A 21619-nucleotide genomic window follows, 5' to 3' on the forward strand; every position below is an offset into this window, starting at 1 on the left:
TGATGTATTGTAAGAAAATGTCTCTCGTAAAACAGAAAATAAATACTTAAAATATAAAAACCTTGGCAGAACATGGCCTCAAGATGCCAACCAAGAGCAAGGGAGGAGCAACAGTAACATTTGAAATCCAACGTACCGCATAAAAGCCTTGAGTTGAGGGTGGTCCATATAATCATATGTCATCCTTTTGTTTATACAACTTAAGACACGACAAACTAGAATAACTAAAAATCTATGCTGCAAAATGGATTTGCTTTCCTATGTTTCCAGCTCAACACTAAAGAAGAAACCCTGCCGGCAAACATTGAGGCAGGCGTACCAGGATTTGGTGGTGGAATCAGCATTTTTCTTGCTCGGTTGTGCTTTGATTACATAAGGAGCGCAGAAAACAAATAGACCCTGACATATAAGTAGTTGGTGCCATAAGAAGACTATGCTTGCTGTGTGAATGATGACGTTCTCTGCCACAAGGGCCGTCCCAAAATGGCACTTCCGTGGACAGCAAGGTAAGCAGCATTCAACCTACAGTTCAGGATCTGTTATTCTCTGTAATAGCAAAGAACATAGTAATAATTTATTTAAATATGTTAAATATGTATGTATTCAAAGAGTGAAGTTTTACTTGTCAATATCTGGTGTAGCCAAAGGATCGTATTCCTCCCTTTGTTCCATAGCTGGGACAGTGCCTGCCATGGATGCCATTTCTTGAGAACCTTCAACCTGGATTCAAACATAAAGATATTCAGTGAGGCCATGATTCCCTTTTGGGAACAACACTCATCGTTGTCTTACATATGACCAACAAAATCAAAATTCAGAACCAGTGTCTACCAGTCACGATTATTTTGATTTATGACGAAAACGAAGATTAGGTATTTCCAAAAAACAGAAGAAGAAAAGGATATAAAGAGAAGAGTGAGGTGCATCTTCCTTGCCACTTGCTCTTCCTACCAAAGCTGAACATCTTTTTTTGCATTACTGATGCTCTAAATTTTAAATGAATGAAGCAAGGTAATGAGCACGATCCATAAGTTTAAGCAGGTCTCTATGCTTGCCCTTTCTGATGCCTTCCAGCTTTTATTTGGGGGACATGGTGCATGTCATAACGTCCCTTGAGTTCCTTGATTTTTGGAAGTATAGAGAGGCTGCTATTTCGGTGGTAAAACTTTTTGAGAGCAGCCACTTTGTGCATATATTACCATGGGTTAGGTCAGTTTCCAGTCCTTCCCTGCCCATAGCCCCATTGATTGGGAATTACATGGATATTAAAATTGTTAGTGTTGTTGCTGAGTATTTAATAGAAACCAAGGGCGCACAATAATCAACCTTCATACAAATAATACTTGCAGAAGCAGTGGTCCGTATGTTTTCAAGGTTCTGGAATATCTACAGCATATCCAGAAAATTGTCAAAAGCAACGTTAGAAGTATAGTACCTGTTGAGGGTACTGCGTGTAACCGGAGTATGCACCATATGCATATAATGAAGGATCGTGAGCAGCCCCATAAGCATAGGCATCATAACCTTGTCCATAACCATAATAGGTGCTGCTATATTGACTTGGATCTGCTTGCTGACCCCATATACTAGGTACGTCCTAGGACATAAAATCAGAATACGTTAGGAAGTCGACTATCATAAAGTAATTATTCTTTAATAGAGAAATAACAATTGGCAAAAATGTGACAACTTGGAAAGGCTGACCAAAGGCTTTCTTCTAAATCACACTTCTTAAGCTACACAAGGATGCAACTCTGTTGTGTTTTTGAAAGTCACTTGACCTTTGTCCTAGGACTATTGTTCATCTACCAACGTTGACACAATTCCAGATTAAACCCATGATTTTGACGTGCTTTATGCCTTTGACCCCCCACAAATTGAGGGCTTTGACATAGAGCATCGAATTTCAGACAATACAGAAAACAGGCAACTGAATCCGTCGTAAACACAGTCCTAGAGAGAAATATTCCTTAAAGAAAACTCTAAGAAGACAATTCACCTGTTTTGCTGCAGGGTTCCTCCCCCAAGAAAGGTGGACTACTTGTTGGCCAACCACTACACCCTGCATCCTTTGAATTGCGTCTTCCGCAGATGCCCTGCAAAAAGAAAATATGAAGTCAATGACAATAAGAAAAGGGAGGAACAAGGGATTAAACAAAGATTGCCAATGAAGCAAAGACATAACGGCAGACAAACCAAACCGAGCCTTACCTCCCAATCACTTGGGGTTGGCTACATGAATCAGTTTCCTCCATTGAGCTCTGTCAAGGGCTACTAGTTCACACAAACCCATTATACCCATATCTTTGCGCACTACAGTATCTAATGTCAATTTAGGTCTACCCCTCCCCGTAACATTGCTACCTAGAGCTATCCTATCCGCTCTCTTAATTACTGTATCTTCTGGTCTACGGTAGCTATGCCCAAACCGCCTCAGCCTATTTTCCATCAACTTCTCCTCTATAGGTACTACATCTACCATCTCACACGAACTGTTTCATTTCTAATATTGTCTCGTCTAGTCTTACCACACATCTACCTCAACATTCTCATTTCCGCTACACTCATCTTGCTCACATGTTGTTTCTTAATAGGCCAACATTCTGTCTCATAAAGCATCGCTGGTCTTATGGTAGTTCCATAGAATTTTCCCTCCAACTTTGTGGGTACCCTCTTGTCATATAGTACACCAGTAGCGCTTCTCCACTTGAGCCACCCCACTTGGATCATATGGATCACATCATCAGCAATCTCTCCATCTCTACTAATAATTGAGCCTAAATACCTAAAATAATCACTTTTTGGTATCTCCTGGTCTTGGATCATCACTCGTTCTTCATGCGCACTACTAGTACCACTAAACTTGCACACCATATACTCAGTTTTACTCCTACTTATCCGAAAACCCTTTGACTCTAATGCTTCCCTCCAAATTTCTAGTTTCGTATAAACACCTCTAGCGGTTTCATCTACGAGGACAATGTCATCTACAAACATCATACACCATGAAATATCCTCTTGAAATTGTCTAGATTAGATTAATTCCACAAAAAATTGCTAACCCGCCCTTATTCAGGGAGAGAGAGAGAGAGAGAGAGAGAGAGAGAGAGAGAGAGAGAGAGAGAGAGAGAGAGATGCTTTGAATGGAGAGATCATAAGACTACCCCGTTATAAATTCTTTTGATAATTCAAGTAGCATTCACTAGGCTGACAAACCTGGCAGTATATTGCACAAAACCACATCCTTTTGTTGTCGGGATCTTGACATATACAATTTCCCCAAAGTGCACAAATATTTGCTTCAGTTCCTCTTCTGTGACATTAGGGTCCAGGTTTCCAATGAAAACCTACCAAAAAAAAACATATTAGACAAGGAAAAAGAACATAAAAACTCAAAGAGTTGGACTTACTGTAGTGTTATTGATATCATTATCCACTGGAATTGTCTGTACTGCTGGAACATATGCTGGAGGTGGATACAAAGCTACCAAAAAATATTTGAAGGTTAGTAGTGTACACTGTACGGTCATCTAGATTAAAAAAAAAAGAGTACCGAAAAAAAAAAACAGGTGCAAGAATTACGCATGTGGAAGTACGGCCCTTGCTTTATGCAAGGAGGTATATCATATAAGCCTCTAAATAATCCCATGTCTGTGTACATACATTTCCGTTATTTGTATCTGTAAATAAGGATATACATAAGCATCAAGGGGTGCTACCCAAACAAAAATCCAAATTCAACCACCTCTAGTAAAGCAGAAACAAAAAGGATTCACCAAAACAATGTCAACTGTGCAAAAAATCAAACAATCGGTCCAAGCTAGGCATAATCGACCTTGGTCTCGCAAGTCCCAATTACAAACCAATTTAAACCAAGAATTTCTTCTTTACTTCTTCAACACCCTGGAACATCCTGTCATGGGGCTCTCTCAACGAGATCCACTATTAAGTCCAAAATACTCTTGCTAATCAGAAAAATACCCCCTATATAGGGCAAAATGGAGAGAGAGTCATGCCAATATTCCAAGGTTATCAATTCTCTATTGACAGATCAAGTTGCTCAAGAATACAACATTATACCCACAATACTACCAAAATACGGGCACTATTAAGGTAAACATCTAACATTTGCTCAAACCTCTAATAGATATTGTCACTTTTTATCTCTCCAGTTCCTTTATTCCATAATTTCTATGTAAACATCTAAGTTGTTCCTTTGTCACAAATAACTGCATTTTTCCTTCACTACCATTTGGTTCATCACAACTTTGATGTTTTTCACAATGACTTGTACTTTTTTCTCATGAAATGAAAAGTGACAGCAGTGTCACTGATATAGGTTCATTTAACGACCTCAATGCAGAGCATATACAGAGCATTGTTATTGGTTTATCCAAGTTCTCAAAAGAAAGGAACATCTGAAAAGTACATCAAAAATCAGCATTCTTCTGCTTTTTTATAGCTTTTGATCAAACCTTCTTCTGCTACTATAGCTTCATCAAATTTCTTCTGCTCTCATGACTTTTCCAAGTACATTAAACATTTGTCCACGCCTGACCCCAACTACAGATTCACCAGTTGACTTGGCGCAGAGTTGGTCCTTATAAGTTATAACCGAACATAAGGCAAAATGTTTCACAAAAGATAGTAACTGTTAACCTGGTGAGAAGTTTAAAAGAGACAGGGGGACAAGAAACTCGAAGTTATCCTATTCGAAAGGAAACTGATTAGTTGACCTATTGCCCGGATGGTTGAATGGTTAAGATCTTCACATTGAGCAAATCCAAGACATACAGTTCCACTAGTAAACTATTTTGATGCTTCAAAACAATTGACATGGACTTATTACCCTTTTACCCTCGAAAAGCAAATCAAATCAAAGGCATGTATTTCAATTATCCATTATATATCTCCACTGTTTACCTGATATGTTGCAGGTCATCTACATAATGAAAAAGAGGACTTCACTAAACTCTTCAGACACACACACACACACACACACAATATAAAGAGAGAAATGATCAATCATCATGACAACAGTATGCGGAAGATTAAAGCTAAATACGATATCCACAACTTCATGCAAACTACTAATTTCCGAACTTAATGGCTTAAGAATCTGCAAGACGTTTCAATCCAATCCACTGAAGGTGCAACATTACCTCTAGTTGCTGTATATTGCTGTTGAAACCCAGTTGTCTTCTTTGGCGTTGCTGCACTTATCCGCATCGGCCTGGTTGAGCAATAGACACCATTCATTTCAGTCATAGCACGATTTCTTTCTGTTTCATCAGCAAATTTAACAAAACCGTAACCCTTTGAGCGCCCAGTATTGGGATCAGTCACGACCTTTGCACCTCTAACAGATGGGTATTGAGTTCGAAAGGTCTCTTGCAACAAGTAATCCGTGACATCAGGTGCTAAATCTCCAACAAAGATAGAGTGCTCTGGCCCAGCATCAGGGCGTCTTTCTCCAATCCCAAAAGAAGCCCAATTTAACCTAAATGTTTGCTCAGTTCCAGGCATTTGTGCTCCGTTGTATGTCTGTAAAATCTTTTCAGCCGCTGCATGTGAAACAAACTCCACAAACCCATAACCCTCTGGCTGGCCGGTGATCTTGTTACGTATTATCTTTATCGAAACAACCTGCATAAAGCATGCTGGTCCATTTATTCACTACTAAATTCATTTCAATGAACTGGACAACAGCATTTGTTCTTTTAAACTTGGTTAGGAGTGAACATATAAAGATCAACTCCCTAGTGTATAACCACAAACAATGTTTCAAAATTGTAAAGCCTAACTTAGAAGATATTTAGACAGGTTGATACAAACAGGGTAGCATTGAGGAGAGCACTCTACCACAAGTAACTGTCCACAGACTCCACACTAGATTATTGAACGGTTTAATTTTACAGTTGGCAACCAAAGTATTAGCGAAGTAGCACCTTGATCTCCAAAAAAATAAATTGAGTCTCTGAGTCCCCAATATTCAAAATGCATAGTTAAATGGTCCCCAGGGCTAACTCCGTCCAAATTCACCATCAAATACCGGGGTATTTTCAGAACTTTTTAATAAGAACTACACGTCGGGGAGATAGAGAACAGGGGGAAATTGAATTCGCACCCCCTTTCCCCGTACTTGTTCAAGCTTGGTTTGAAAATTTAACGAGCTTCAAAAAAATGTTCAAGCTTGGTTTGTTAATCTTTGAACAAGCTTTTATGAACAGACACGAGCTTAGACTCCAGTAGCTTGGTTCGTTTAGCAGCCCTACTTACAGAAGGAAAGACAAGCATAAATAAGTAATCTAATGTACGGGAAGAAGGGGAAGGGGTGAGCCTTAAACCACTAGACTACCTTACAGGTTCAAACCCTAACATTGCCCCCCAAAATCGGTATACCCATATCAAAAAATGAACAAATTGAAACCTTAAAAGATGCCAAAAAAGACCCTTGAAAGAATGAAAGACAAGCATAAATAAGTTTATGTAATGAACGGAGATAATAAGGGGGAAAGGGGTGGGACCTCTCCGGTGTGGGAGAAACAGCTGTGGAGGTAGCCGTCGTCGACCCAGTACTGTAAATCGCCAATCCAGAGGGTTCTGACTTCTTCCAGAGTGGTGGGTTGGTGGTAGGGTAGCGATGGTGTTGCCATTGACGATGGGTGCTGGTGGGTTTGAGCCTGTGCGCTCATCACCCATTGTTGCGGATGCTGCGCCTGCGCTTCCATGGGGTGGCTGATACGGATTTGTGTATATACCTCTCTCTCTCTCTCTCTCTCTCTCTCTCTCTCTGTGGAGATTCTGGCCGCAGTTTCACTCCCCTCCCCTCTCTCGGACCCCTCTCCGTGTAAACAGTTTTGCGACTCCTCGGAAAAACTGCTACTACGAAATTTTGAGAAATTTTTGAGTGTGGAGCGGTGCCACGTATACGAGATACCCTCGACAATTTAAACCGTTCAAAACATTTTTGAATCGTCTAAGCTTGAGAGAAAGAAAAATGGAAAGAGTGATCGGTTGAGAAGATAGAGGGAAGAATTTGGGTTATGTAAAATATTTTGGACAGCTGAGATCGCCTACAAAATCACCACGTGATTTCCACCCCACACCCAAAAATTTCTCCGGAAATTGAAAAAGGGTTTGGTGCAGTGTTTGTGTAACCCGAGTCTCCCTAAATTTTTGTGTTCCGGTATTTTTTATTTTCCTTAATTTTTGGTTAATTTTTCGTTTTTTAAATTGATGATTCATCCTGACAAGGAAAATCAAAATAGTATAAAAATGTGGACTAAATTTTAAAAATGTTCATATAAGATCATCTTAAAATAAAAATATTTGGTAATTTTTCGTCTTTTGTGAACTTTTTCTTTTGCTTTTGGTAATAATTTTTAAATAACATTCATCGAGATGAACGATTAATTCAAAAAATACGAATAAAAATACCATAACAAAATTTAAGAACGAGAAGAATTTGTATGCCACACGGAGGAGCAACATGGAAGACGTTGCGACTTGTAAGTTCAATTAATTTTGATAGTCTTGAAACTAGAATTTTCATGAGAAAGGAGATTTTGTTTTTTCCCTTTTTCCGGATATGCGAAGGGGAAAAAGGAAAATTACCATTTGCTCTTCTGCTTTCAAACAAATTAGGACAGATGGATGTTTTTTCTTTTTCTAAAAAACTTACAGTAAATCATTTACTTAAGAGTTTAAGTTTGGATCTTATTACGGAAAAGAAGTGAAAACTAAACAAGTCTTCCCATTTGTTTGGTTTGAAAAGAAAATAAGCAGAAAATATCATATTATGTTTTGAGCACAATAAATTTTCCCTTAGAGTTTCCTCACATGTTCTTTCTTAGCTATTTCCTTTCATTCATTTGTCTTCCTCTCTTTCCCTTCTTATAATTTCTTTTCCTATGTTCTAAAAAAAAAATACGTTAGATTAATCAGAGTGAAGCCAAACATTTCCTGTTTGCAACCCGACGGGTAGCGCAGTTGGTGATCGGCCAGGACAGAGGAGTTTACCATCCAAGATTTTAGATTCGGCTTCTCTACACAAACTATGCCTACATATGATTGCAAAAAAAACCCTTGGGGCCACCCATGAGTAAAAACCTTTTGGATTAGCAAAGGCTGATGGGGCTGTATAGATTTAGTCCCGTGGTGCGCACAAGCTGGACCGGAGACTCTGAGTTACAAAAAATAAAAAAACATTCCCTGTATGCTGTTTCTGCTCCTACCTGGGAGAATCGAGAAATTAGTGCTAACTGCTAAAGGGCCGGAACGGTTACCCTCCAAAAGCGTTAGCTACTCCAACGGCCCAACGAACAAACAAGACTCACATATCTCTCTCTCTCTCTCTCTCTCTCTCTCTCTCTCTCTCTCTCTCCGTTCTTTTTCTGTCATTTGAAAAAAAAAAAAACCAATGAAACCTCTCTGTCACACTCTATAGATCTAGTTTGCATGTGCGGTGGATGCAATGGCGATCGCTGCAGCGGTTGTTCTCCCTTTGGGTCTGCTCTTCCTCCTCTCAGGCCTCGTCGTCAACTTCATTCAGGTTTATTAGTCACATTCACAATGTACCCATTTCATTTCTTTCCATCTTTCCGATGAATTTTCCAATTTCTCTCATCGTTTTTTACCATTTTTCAATTGTTAGCTATCAGATATAAATGTGATTCAGGAAAAACAAATCTTTGTTTAAGGAAGGCACATTTTAGAATGTTGATCAGTTTTTTGTAGGTGGGAGAAGTTTTTTTTTTTGGGTAAATTAAGTTTGTTTAGAAAAAGTCTCATCTCGTTTCTGTGCTGAGTAGAAATGATGGCACACTTGATGCGTGTGCAAAAGTACGTTAGAATTCGACCATAGGCTTTGATGAATGTATCTTCGCCGTATTGTGATGGACTAGGGAAATAAGAATGGGAGAAACAAACAAGAAAAAAAGGATGGGATTTATTAAAATTAGAACGAAAAAACCCGGATCTTACCATAAATAGCCGGTGGCCTGGTGCTACTTTGTCCATGCCATGAAGTGGTTCTCCATTTCTATATATTAGAATAGACTGTACGTGGTCCGTTGGGTAGAATTGATATCATGGTCCGTTGTATTTGGATCTTTGATTTAGGGAGCAATTTTACACCCACACTCCCCTCTCTTCCCTTGCTTTTTCTTTTTGGCGGCAAATCCCTATTTTAACCCAATTGAAAATTTTCAATGTCAATTAAGCATTGTTGTTGTTTTCCATTTAAGTTTCTTACAAGGTTTTTTTTTTTGTCAAATACTGTAGAATCAATTTATTGATACGAAACTTCAAAATACATCAAAAAAGATGGTTATCTTTCCCAAGAGAAGAGCTATCATCCTGATTCGCATCCCTATTCGCCTCAATAAACTCCTTTGCCTCGTTGACAGCCCTGTACACAGCTTTTTGTGGATCCACTGTGTTCCCACTGAATACCATTTCATTTCAACGCTTCCCTATGGGCCACAAAATCAGCATTGCTTGATAACAACGTGATAGATTATATCATTATACCACGAAACCGTGAAACCAAGACCCTGAGGAAAATACAAATGCTGCCCGTTTTCAGAACAAAAAATAAGATACATACAGCATCTCAAGTGCTCAATCCAAGAAGTGTTTCCTTACTTCAAAGATCTGTAAGGAAAGTGAGTGTTTTCCAGACACAAGACAATACATAGTCTGCATTTGTTTCCAAGTTATGTTCTGAAAACTGAGGAACAATGCGGGGGAAAGTTTGCTGAAATGGGTTCATACTTTACTTGATTAACACATCGCTTATGTTCTGGTTTGTGTTTCTGATTGCACTTTCAGGCAGTTCTTTTCATCCTGGTCCGTCCATTTTCTCGGAGTGTGTATAGCAGGATCAACAGAGTAGTCGCAGAATTTTTGTGGCTCGAGCTTGTATGGCTCTTTGATTGGTGGGCTAACATCAAGGTATTTTATTTTATTTCTTGCAAGGATTTTTGGTAAATAGTTTTCCTTACAAGTTTGCTTATACTATACGTTAATGTCACCACTTATCGTAAATAAGATGACAATTTGACTGAACTCTGATGCTTAACTTGATATGGTTTAGAACTAAGAGATGACATACTCGCTGTATTATTTTACTTTATTTGTAAAAAGATACAATCCAAAGAAATGTTCCACACACACATTGTCTGTTTGCATGTACATTTCGGGTATTAGTATAGAAATGAAGAGAACTCTTGTTGATCCATCCTGTATGTTAGGAATTCTAGACCTTCACAATTTCCAAATGCTTATGAATATTTGTGGCTTCTAAAACTAAGAGATTAGGACTTCCTATTTCCAGCACATAATCGGCGAAAATCAACAATTGATATTCTTTTCATCTTGTAAACAGAAATATCTGTGACGTACAAATTGATGATTGTGGCTTATCCGTGTCCATGTTTCTTGTCAAACAAGGGGCTTACAATTGGGCACTTTGGATTGTGTTATACATCTTTCTATGGTAAATGAGTTTCGGTTATTTGTTACTATGTGTTAAGCTTCTGTTAGCATATTTTCTTCGAGGACAGTATGATAACCTGAATGTTACTTCAACAACAACAAAACTCATCTAGTGGCCCCCCCTATAACCTGAATGTTACTTACTTTTAAAAATGTAAATGTTGACAAGCATTCCTCATTACTTGTTTATTATTGGGGTATAATAGTGTTTTTCTTGTTGATCATATTTATGACCATATGGCAGGTTGAGCTGTACACAGATTCAGAAACTCTTCAATTAATGGGTGAGGATTCACATTCTCCTTCCTTGATGACTTAATGAGATCATTAGATCATTAATGATGTTTTTCCAGGGAACGAACATGCACTTCTCATCTGCAATCACAAAAGTGACATTGACTGGCTTGTTGGATGGGTCTTAGCCCAGGTGCTTATCTTCATACATTTTAGCTTAGATGTTTTCGTCTGCGTAATGCATAAGTCACATCTTTATCATAAAACCCTGTCTATTTGTGAGAATGTTTGGTCCTGATGTGTCACTCGTCATTAGTAGAATTTTCATGGGCTTGGATAGAACTCAACCTCAAAAGCTAGTTGTTGAAGTGGGGTTGCCCTCACTCTTATGTACCTTATATTCCTTTGGCACCCAGGCTGTGTGGGCCTTAGCTTCACACCCTCCCTTACACGTAGGGTGCTTCCGAGCGGCGTGCATAGATGTGCACCCTACCCATCCTTGGTACCTAGTTCTGATCCCATGATACACGGTCTTGGGTAGAAGTTAGAACTAAAACCCAAAAGCTAGCCATTGAACTAAGGGTTCCATCACGCACAAAATTTTATATTGCTTTGGTACCCAAGTGCGGGACTTCGCCTCATAACACATATATTACAATGTAGTTACATGAATTCAGTCCTTTTTACAACACAAGTGGTTGAAATTTAATTTTGTTGTTGACAGCGTGCAGGTTGTCTTGGCAGTGCACTGGCTATAATGAAGAAATCATCAAAATTTCTCCCCGTGAGTTTTATGTCACTGTAATCCTCCAATCCTTTTAGTGTGATGGGTTATCTTTTCAATTTAGTTTCTGGTATCTATCAAAATTACTATATCCTTTAATTGGTGTTGCACTATCAAGTCACAAGTGCTGGTACTGAAAAAGGGGGCACATAAAGTGGAGCAAAGAGGTGTTGGTATTCTTAGATTGTCGTAGCTTGTCTTGTCACTTGTTGAATTCCATACACACAATTGTTAGTAAGCATTTGAAACATGAGTAGGGATTTTTTGTCCTTATTCATGTGAAATTACAAGTTTGCCTTTTCACACATGGAAGAGTATTTTGGAATCTCCCTTGAATAAAGACCAAAAAATGAGTGCAAGTGGATAAAAGGGGAGTGTTAACAGCATTTTCCCATAATTATTGCTGATTCAGTATTCACCGAGGTCTATTGTTTATTATTTAATTGTTTGCTGTTTTAATTTTTAAGAGTTTGTATAGTTTTTAATTGCAAATGGATGAGGGGATAAATTTTGTTGAAGGTATAAATAGTAAAGTTACCCCTCTCTCTAACAGCTTAAGCTTTTAGATGAGTTGGTGGTTAATAATCTAATATGGTATCAGAACAGGTAATAGATCATGTGTTCAAACCTCACCCGCCTACCTAATATTAAAATATTTATACATGTTTAGCCCGCTTATGAAGGAGAGCCTGGCTACATATGAGGGGGTGTGTTGAAGGTATAAGTAGTAAAGTTACCCCTCTCTCTAACAGCTTAAGTTTTTAGTTGAGTTGGTGGTTAACAATCTAATTAATTTTGGGTTTGATGCTGCAGGTTTTAGGGTGGTCAATGTGGTTTTCTGATTATGTCTTCTTGGAGAGAAGCTGGGCCAAAGATGAGGAGACATTGAAAGTAATCTTAAATGCATTCATTATTTTCTTTCTTCCTTCTGGATGCAATGTAAAATGCACGTGCTGCTGGTCATCTTTTATTCCATGTTTACACTTTTCTTTTATCCTGTGCTGCAGTCAGGTTTTGAACATCTAAAGGATTTCCCTCAGCCTTTTTGGTTGGCTCTTTTTGTTGAAGGAACTCGTTTTACGCAGGAAAAGCTTTTAGCAGCTCAAGAATATGCTGCTTCAGCTGGGTTGCCTGTTCCTAGGAACGTTTTGGTTCCTCGCACAAAGGTGATAATTGAATTGCGTTTATGCTAGGTCCTAATTTTGAGTCAGGTTTTCTGTCGGCTCAATTATAGGGGAGAATTCAAACAAGTTTTGCCTTATTTCTTTTGCAGTTTCAGCTGCTTAAGTACTAACTAAAGTTCCAAAATTATACTTATCCACTGTATTTTTTAACAAGACAGTGGACTCATTTGGTCATTCATTTGACTTATTTAACAGTGATAAAATTTGATCAACTTGAACAATAACTATTTTCCCCTAAAGTCCACTATATTCTGTCCGTAATCAACGCATTTGAAAAAACATGCGTCTGCATTATTTTCTAATAATGGAGCACTCCAATTGGCCTTTTTGTTTCTTTTTTAGTAAAACTTCTTTCAATTGGGCCCTTCTTGTCCACGATGCCTACCAAAACAATTTTAATTCAGGCCTAGCATAGGTCCCATAAAACGTTGGGCCCTAATTTCATGAAAAAGCACCGTAGGCTTTGTGGTCGTCCATGGCAAAATCTACAAGCAATATGAAGTTTCCTGACATAATTACGCGTGATTCCCCGGAATACCTATTTACAACCAGAAGTTAAAGTTGAAACAAAGCTTGTTAAGTTTGTTATAAGTGTATAATTATTTTCATCTTGTATTGCTTTCAGGGTTTTGTTTTAGCAGTAAACCATATGCGGTCTTTTGTTCCAGCAATTTATGATGCTACGGTGGCTATCCCTTTAAATGAGCCCCGACCTACATTGTTGAGAATACTCAGGGGCCGATCCTCTGTGGTAAGGCGACAACATATTTGAAATGCATTTAGACCCTCATTTCTCATGATTTTTGTATCATACGTGAAAGGATCAATGCGTAAAAACTGTCATAGTACATTAATCCACTGATAGAGTCAAATTTTTAAGGTTGTCATGCGTTATCACCTTTTCAGGATCTATATGAATGACCATCTAGTTGTTGGAAAATAAAATAGATCAGAGGCCTGAAATGGGATTGGGAAAACAACTTTGTGGGCCACCATTACCCCCTCTATGATAACGAGTCCTCTTAAAGGAACCGCTTACAGGGGTGGGTAGTATCTACTTATCCTTGACGCGGGTGAACAAAATCAGACTCCTATGGCTGTGATGGGTGTGCACGTTTTGGTTACCCCTTTTAGAGTTTGAATCCGTTTGATTTTCTCTAGCTGCCTAGCATTTGATTGGGATGAGTTCATGTATGATTGATTGATGGCCAACACTACCTGAATAACTACAACAGCATTACTGCATAGGAATCATAGAATAGTTCAATAACTGAATAAACATAGGAATGCTTATTAAACTTACTAGAATTTTGAAATGAAAATATCTCCCTCTTCGCAGAAGTATATTTGCAGGCATGTGGTTCCTCATAACTAGTGACTAGTGTAATCTGAAACAGATGTGCATACTGGGTTAGATGTATCGTTGGCATTCAATCTCTAAATATGTTACTACTTTGAGTTTATAAAATTCCTTTTTGCCCAAGAAAAAAGAAAAAAAGGTTTTGGTTTTACTGTAAATGCTAATGTGTGCCATTTTTGCAGATACATGTCCACATCAAGCGACATCTTATGGAGGAACTGCCGGAAACAAACAGCGGCATTGCACAATGGTGTAAGGACATGTTTGTGGCCAAGGTAGGGATAAGGACATTACTGTTTATTTGTTGACCAAGATTGATATAGCAGCCTTTGAGTTGCTAGGTTGGTTTAAATTCATTAATTGAAGGCAAAGTTGGATGCAACGTAATAGAAAAGTGAAAAAAAAAGAAACTTCATGAGCTAGTTTTTTGTTTTATCTCTACATATTTTGCTTTAATTAGGTGATAGACCATGAAAATTATTCTAGGATATTATGCTCCACTTGTGTGGGGAGAAAAGTTATTTGCAAGCAAAATTACCCGTTTGGTCACTAAAGAAATTGTCCTTTGATTAAGTTTTTGTCTGGATCAAAGGTTTTGGAGGGATTTGCCAAGTGAAAGGAACAGGATAGGAAAACCAAAGAAATAATTTATATCAGTCTGTCATCATCCTATCTTTTTCTTGACATTTTCTTCTCCCTCAAACCCTCCACAAATCCATGATCTAGTTTGAGTGCTTTTTCTTGTGGTTATATATCAATCAAAAGATGTTGTGACATCATTCCAACAAAAAATTATCCATTCGCATTCGTCCTCTGGACAATTTTTTTCTTCCTTACTCTATTTTCCATTATATTCTGTCAATCGATTTGTGGTAAAGACACATTTGATGCTTCATTTCAATTTTTATAGGATGCTTTATTGGAGCAACATCTTGTCAATGATACATTTGGAGACAAAGATTGTCAAGACATTGGTCGGCCAAAAAAGTCTTTATTTGTAAGATAACCTTCTTGTGCTTTGGACTGCCTAAACACGATTTTCCCTCTTTTGCTTCCTCATTTTTTCGAACTTAGATCGTATCTTTTGTTGTAAACGTACAGGTTGTTATTGCTTGGTCATGTCTTCTTCTATATGGCAGCATCAAGTTTTTCGAATGGTTTTCGATCCTGCCTTCGTGGGAAGTATTCACACTCTGTGCAACTTTTCTGGCAGTTGTTATGATCCTGATGCAGGTTCTAATCGTATTTTCCCAGTCGGAACATTCTACCCCTCCTCCCGTGGTATCCCCAGAAGATCCTTTGAAAGCTAATCTGCTTCAATGAGCCAACGTATCTTCCATTGGGTATATGGGTTCGATCAGTTTCACACCAATTTTTTTGTGGCTTGGAGAAGTGCGAATTCATTTCTAAGGAGCAGAAAATTCAAAAAGTATACCTTACGATTGAAAAGCCTGTTAGCCTGTTACGAATTACTTATAGTTTTTAAACTTTAAATGGTCAATTTGATTTCTGAGTATTCAAGAAATCACATCCTTGCTCTCACTTGGGTATAATACTACTGTACTATTGTATTTCAGCTTTTTATGATTGGTATGCTTATGAATTAGGCAACATTTACCATGCTTATTTCAACTCCAAGTCATGTCTCTGCATTCTTTAGGCAAGAAGATAGAAGAATTTTTAAAAAATTGACAAAAGAGAGAGTCCATTCATGCAGAAACTCAAAAAAAAAAAAAACAGAAGAAGAAGAAAGAAGACCTGAATTGAACTTGCTACCGTCCTGTGTGTTAGATCTGCTGGTACGACTCTTCGGGCGGGAGTGACGGCCTGATAGTCAAGTATTTCTCACGTGCAAGTGGTAGTCATTTATATATTACGTGGGAGAGACTTAGTATCGAGTGCAACTATATCGTGAGTTATATATGGGAGAGTCACTTAGTATCGAGTACAACTATATCGTGAGTTATATATGGGAGAGTCACTTAGTATCGAGTGCAACTATATCGTGAGTAGGTAGTAGGTACCTTCATGTAAGCAAAAAAATTTAGAATGATGTGCAAGTCACTTATATCGATGATGATGATCTCAATGAACTTAAAAAGTGCTTCAGTCAAATATCTTGGCGCAAATTAAATAGGTGAATAATAGTACTAGACTACTAGTCAAGGATGATAGGATATAAGAGACGTATGTTGATTGAGGAGGCCAGGAGAGTGTAAATAGTGCACATGATAGATAGTAGTAGTAATTTGGAAGTTTGAGAAATTGCTCTCGTCCATCAAATGTAAAAAAAATCATCATGCCTTCGGGATATTTTAATGCTTGATGCGATACCAATATGTTTGCTAACTGGCAGGATATTGCCTTGTTAATCAAGCCCTTACCGATATCGGAATGTGTTGATTTTTTACGAAAACTTTTAAAAATCTATTTTAAACGAATTGAAACGGCTCCGATAATTTGCAAGCAACTCCGGTTAGTATTGTATCAAAATTTGTGTCAACTTTTATATGAAAGAAATCGACACCTATATAAAAAATGGAGATTGCTATATTCAGAAGTAGTAAGAAAGAAAGTATAGCTTATGTAAATTTCCAACGGTATTAGAATTTTGTCAGTAAGACATCTATAGATTGTTTGCATCGATTATTTTTTCAAGACATTCTTTACGAGTTTCTGTAAAATAAATTAGTTTAATGGTAAATTAGTAATAGTTTTTTTTTTCCAGAATTCGCAAGGTGAAACCTCAGTGGTGGGTCTGGTCCTTTTGTTTCTTCTTTTGGCAAAGGTAAGAAGTTTTTTGGCAAAGGTAAGAAGTTGTATTCGAGGCGAAAAATCTACACAACAGAGAGAAACCCCATGGGGGCAAATGGGCATCCGTAGACCGGACAAATCAGTAGAGGGCAATTAGAGCACAGTATGTGCAACCCTATTTTAAGCTCGCCTAGCGAGATTAGGTTCGCAAAAATTAAAACTAATACCAAACACATGAACCAACAAATCACCGGACTAAATCCTTACATAAATTGGAGTAAATCCGGACAAAAAATGAAATAAAGCAAAGAAATACACTCTCATCCGTCGTTGAGCAAGCTTTCTCTTGCCTAGACCCCTATCAATCAAGCTCTTAAGCCGGCGACCCATGAAGTCACGCGGCAACAAAGTCAGAAGCGGTGTAGACGAAAGACAAACAGTTTTGGTGGAAAAGGGGGAAGGGAAATCAGATTTGAAGGCAAGACAAGGATTGGTTCCTCCCCTCCCGCAGCCCAAATTTTGGTATAAACCCAAGGGAGAAGGAGGGAATGGAGAAGAGGAAGTGTGACGGCTGTTTTAGGATTAGAAAGAGGTGTTCCCATTTATTAGAGAGAGAAAAGATTCGGGTAAAAAGGAAGATTAGAATACGAAAAGTGCAACAATGAGTTGAAATCTTTAAAAAGGCGTTAAGGATTAGCAATTTTGATAACAGAAATTATAGAATTACACCTTCGTTCGGTACAGTCTTGAAACAGAGTAATTCATTTGAAGAAACAACAAAATTGACACAAGTGAATTTTTTCTTCTTCAGGGAATTGACACAGAGAATGAAATCTCATTTACTTCTAATACTCCGTCTGAGTTTATTAGTACTCCATCAACTTCAATTTTGACATTGATTATTATCAACTTGATGAACTGTTAGTTTTTTTTGTTTTGTTTTGTTTTGAATATTCTGTCACATCGTTAAGAAGTGCTCCATTATTTTGTCTCATCGCACCACACAACTATTCATAGAACACCCCTGCATTTATTTTAAGACTAAAACTAAGGCCTCGTCATGTTTGTTGAGCTCTAATTAAAAATTACGAGGACTCGAAGTTGAACCATGTCCAACCGAACCCCAATTTCCACCACTCAACCAACGATTGTGGAAGTAAACCTGAGATAACCCAAGAGAACAAAACTCGACTTCTCTTACTGGTGTGTGCTGGTGATCTTAATTTGAAACTTGAAGTTGAATAAAGTTTAGTCGTTCTCCTAAACTTTATTTTTTAACTTTTAAGTCTAGACTTAATTGTGTTTGTGTAGGAGGGAGGGGGGCTGCTGTGCCCCATTTTGGGGGCCATCCCGGTCTCGCTTCTATGATCGGAATCGTTCACTTTGTAGAGCTCGTCAAGTAGAACAACTATGAAAAAAATCAGCTTAATTGGATATCATTAAGTGCCTGATCGGAATCTTTTTATCTTAAAAAAAATGGATTCGAAACACTGGATCAAATCCATTGTAACCCATGGACTGAGAGGTATATGGGCTCCGATCAGGTATTTAATGATATCCAATTAAGCTGATTTTTTGCATAATTATTCTACTGGACGAGCTCTACAAAGTGAACGATTCAGATTATCGGAGCAAGACTGGGGTGGGTCCAAAATTAGGACAGCAGCCCCCCGCGTCGGTTTGTGTAGGATAAGTAACAAGTTCAGACAAATAAGTTTACAAGAATGCATGATCTAAACTTACTAGTATTATTTGTAAATAAGATTAAAATCCTAAAATATGATCCCAAGAATGCACCATTATGCTCTGTTCACTTGCACGAAAATGATGAAAAAATTAAATTTCCTGTAAATTTCTGCGTGTTCAGTTACTAAGAAAGTTGTGGAACTCAAAATTTCAATTTTTCTACTTAGAAACACTTTTTTACAAAATAAGTCTTGCCAAAAGAAAATTAAATTTCTTACAATTTTTCTTTACGCCCAAACAAACGAAGACTTGTTTGGAACCTGTGGAAAGGAAAGGAAAAGAAAAAAAATTTCCTTTCCATTGTTTGGCTTGAAGACAAAGAATGAAGAAAATAAGAATTTCTAGTGAATAGTAAACTTTCTCCCTCCTTTTTCTCTCATTTTCCTTCTTTTTTATTTTTCTTTCTTTTCATTTCATTTCCCTGGATTCCAAACAGAACCTAGTAAACACACATAAAAATAAATTTCATTTTTTCTTCACGAGTATCATCTCCGAGGGAGAGAGAGAAAGGAGAGAGTATCCTCTCCCCTTCATTTTTCTATTCGAGAGATTTGTCTAAACTGGGTGCTCGTATGGTCCACAACAAAGTCCCATCATTTTCATTTTCATCACCCTCTGTACTACGTACCAATTTAGTACCATTGTGCGGGCGAATACACGTGGATAGATAGTGAATATCGGTTCCAACTTGTCATTCATGTTTTATCAACACTCATCAACAAGTTTAACATCCCTCTGATTCGTCTCGTTTTCCTTCTTCGTCCACTCGATTGATTACTGGTTAATAAGGAACGAAGATGGGTTCGTTGAAGCAAGAAGAAGAATTAGAGGCGATCGGGGGTGAAGAGGAATCGAAGCAAGAAGCGATCTTGTACGTTAATGGCGTTCGTCGACTATTGCCTGATGGATTGGCCCACTTGACTCTGCTCGAGTATCTCCGAGGTACCCCAAAAATATCCTCTTTCTGCAATCGTATGTTTGTATTTTTTGACGGTGTCGGGTCAGCTGACACATACCTCAATTAATTCCCTCAGTGGTCCGACCGTCTCCACCGGATTGGGGAATTCACAAGGAAGTAATTTCTTGTGGCATTACCCCAAGAATTGAATTAATTCCCTCAGCGGTCCGACCGTCTCCACCGGATTGGGGAATTCACAAGGAAGTAATTTCTTGTGGCATTACCCAAGAATTGAACCTGTCAAATTGTGTGTTTGAGCAAACCCATCCACCAACTGACTGGACTAATCTTGGGGCTATTGTCCAAGAAAAACGATTCAATAGCTACTTCACCACTAACTCTTAAAATTTCATAATCAATTCCGTGAGGCCTCATATTGAAATTGAAGTTTCCTTTATATATTTTCTTAGCCTAAGTTCTGCTCTTTTCTTTCTCCCTCATTGGTGGGTTTCAGTCGATTTTGTTATCGTTATTTAGTGTAGCCACTTGACCTCCCTTTGCTACCATGATCTTATTGCTACACTTTTTACTTTTCTATTTTTATAACCGGATGTCCGAGCTAACTTACGCACACGTTGACTAATTATGGAGTCCTGAAGTCAACGACAGATAAACCTCTAGTGGCCCCAAGTTTAAAATGTTTGTGGACTACGTGGGATTTGAACATGCCACCATGGTGGACAAACACTTATTTGCTTTCTCATGCCCATTTGGCCGAAACCTTTGGGCCCTGTTTGGTCTGGGTTTTGGGGGAGGTTTTTTAGAGTAATGAGTGAAGAGAGATCGATAGAGAAAATTTATTTGAGACCGTGCTAAAAAACAATGTGTTTTTATTATTATTACTACTCTTTGATGGCATGTTCTCATTACGCTTTCCTCTTGTGTGATAAAGATATCGGTCTGCCGGGGACAAAGCTAGGCTGTGGTGAAGGTGGTTGTGGGGCTTGTACTGTGATGGTTTCTTATTTTGACCATAACTTGAAGAAATGCATGTGAGTCTCCCTTTTCTGCTTATATTGGTAGCTGTATGTTTGATACTCTTCTTCATTGTGGATGTGATTATTTGTAATCAGTTTTTGGGCACAGTAAAGCTTGAATTTTCAATTTTGTATTTGACAAGAAGGATTCTAACTTCAAAAAAGCATTCTTTTTGACAAATCAACTCCTCAGGTAATGGAAATTTTGTTGAACTTCCTATGCGGATGCTTGAATAGTGCTTTTGCATTGGTCACCACACCAGATAATGGGGAATATTGAACAAAAAGAGTTAAGATCATTTAATTTTGTACTTCCTCCTTTTGCATGTCTCCATAAACAACAAAGCACCAAAGTAAGAAAGCCATCTCAATCAACTAGACATGAGCCTCATGCTCTCTTACACTTGCATGGCAGACTGAGAGAGACCATGGGTATTAACTGTGTTTTTTCTTTCTTTTTTTAACAGAGGAAAATTGTTCTTATTCAATCAAGCCCAATGGCACTACAAAGAATTCCATCCAATACAATGATAAAAGTTTAGGAAAACAACCCATGAAACAAGAGATAAACAACAAAGCACCAAAAGTAAGAAAGCTATCTCAATCAACTAGACATGAGCCTCATGCTCTCTTACACTTACTTGCATAACAGACCAAATCAAGTCAGTTTTAGTGTGAGTCTACAAGGAAGGAGAATAAACCTCTTACAGATCTTGGAGACTTAAAATTAAATTAACAGAAAGCACTGATGGAAACCATATTAAAGCAAAAAAAGAAGAAGAGGAAAATAGAAATACCCGGGGATCCCAAAAACAGAGTAAATCCTACAAAGAACAAGTCTCTGCATCTGAAAACCCAGGGTCCATCTCCAAATCAGCTCCAGATACAGATAGCAACTCCACTCCGATTTTTGAGACGCAGTGGTGCGGCAGTGAAGGACGGGAGTGGGAGGCGGAGGTGTCGCGACGAGGTGGGCACAGTTCTGCGGTAGCAAGGAAAGATGCGATGGTGAGGAGAGGTGAGAGGTGAAGGAAAATATGCAACGACGGCAGTGAGGTGAAGGAGGTGCCGGTGTGGGGAGATCGGTGGAGAGGTGGGAGTTCGAGCGGTGTAGAGTGGAGA

At 38.3% G+C, this 21619-nt stretch overlaps 3 protein-coding genes across 5 annotated transcripts in view; 2 read left to right on the forward strand and 1 right to left on the reverse strand.

Moving 5' to 3' along the window:
* Nucleotides 1-114: 114 nt before the first annotated feature.
* On the reverse strand, nt 115-6918 carry LOC131314599 (polyadenylate-binding protein RBP47B'). Its single transcript, XM_058343363.1, has 8 exons — nt 6528-6918; nt 5163-5646; nt 3411-3484; nt 3217-3347; nt 2000-2096; nt 1436-1597; nt 623-720; nt 115-522 (listed from the first exon to the last, which is right to left on the reverse strand). Exons 1-8 carry the CDS (start codon nt 6729-6731, stop codon nt 432-434), a joined length of 1341 nt encoding a protein of 446 aa, XP_058199346.1. The 5' UTR covers nt 6732-6918; the 3' UTR covers nt 115-431.
* A 1430-nt stretch (nt 6919-8348) lies between these two features.
* Nucleotides 8349-15507, forward strand: LOC131314600 (1-acyl-sn-glycerol-3-phosphate acyltransferase 2-like). 2 transcript variants are annotated; one of them, XM_058343364.1, is made up of 11 exons: nt 8352-8554; nt 9835-9957; nt 10745-10784; nt 10854-10927; nt 11459-11518; nt 12332-12409; nt 12526-12684; nt 13328-13453; nt 14245-14337; nt 14973-15059; nt 15164-15507. In XM_058343364.1, the coding sequence occupies exons 1-11, from the start codon at nt 8477-8479 to the stop codon at nt 15383-15385; spliced, it is 1140 nt and encodes a 379-aa protein (XP_058199347.1). In that variant the 5' UTR covers nt 8352-8476; the 3' UTR covers nt 15386-15507. The 2 variants fall into 2 exon arrangements, with proteins under 2 accessions (XP_058199348.1, XP_058199347.1); XM_058343365.1 differs by lacking the exon at nt 9835-9957 and having other exon boundaries at nt 8349-8554.
* A 3544-nt stretch (nt 15508-19051) lies between these two features.
* Nucleotides 19052-21619, forward strand: part of LOC131314601 (xanthine dehydrogenase 1-like) — a 28503-nt gene continuing 25935 nt past the window's right edge. Inside the window, exons 1-2 of one of the 2 annotated variants that reach the window (XM_058343366.1) lie at nt 19052-19504; nt 20413-20512. In XM_058343366.1, coding sequence (XP_058199349.1) covers nt 19360-19504; nt 20413-20512 — 245 coding nt within the window. In that variant the 5' untranslated portion in view covers nt 19052-19359. Of the gene's footprint in view, nt 19505-20412; nt 20513-20767; nt 20787-21619 lie in introns of those variants that run through there. The other variant, XM_058343368.1, reaches the window with a different exon arrangement.

Source organism: Rhododendron vialii, chromosome 13a (genome assembly GCF_030253575.1).
Source record: "Rhododendron vialii isolate Sample 1 chromosome 13a, ASM3025357v1".
NCBI classification, from domain to species: domain Eukaryota; kingdom Viridiplantae; phylum Streptophyta; class Magnoliopsida; order Ericales; family Ericaceae; genus Rhododendron; species Rhododendron vialii.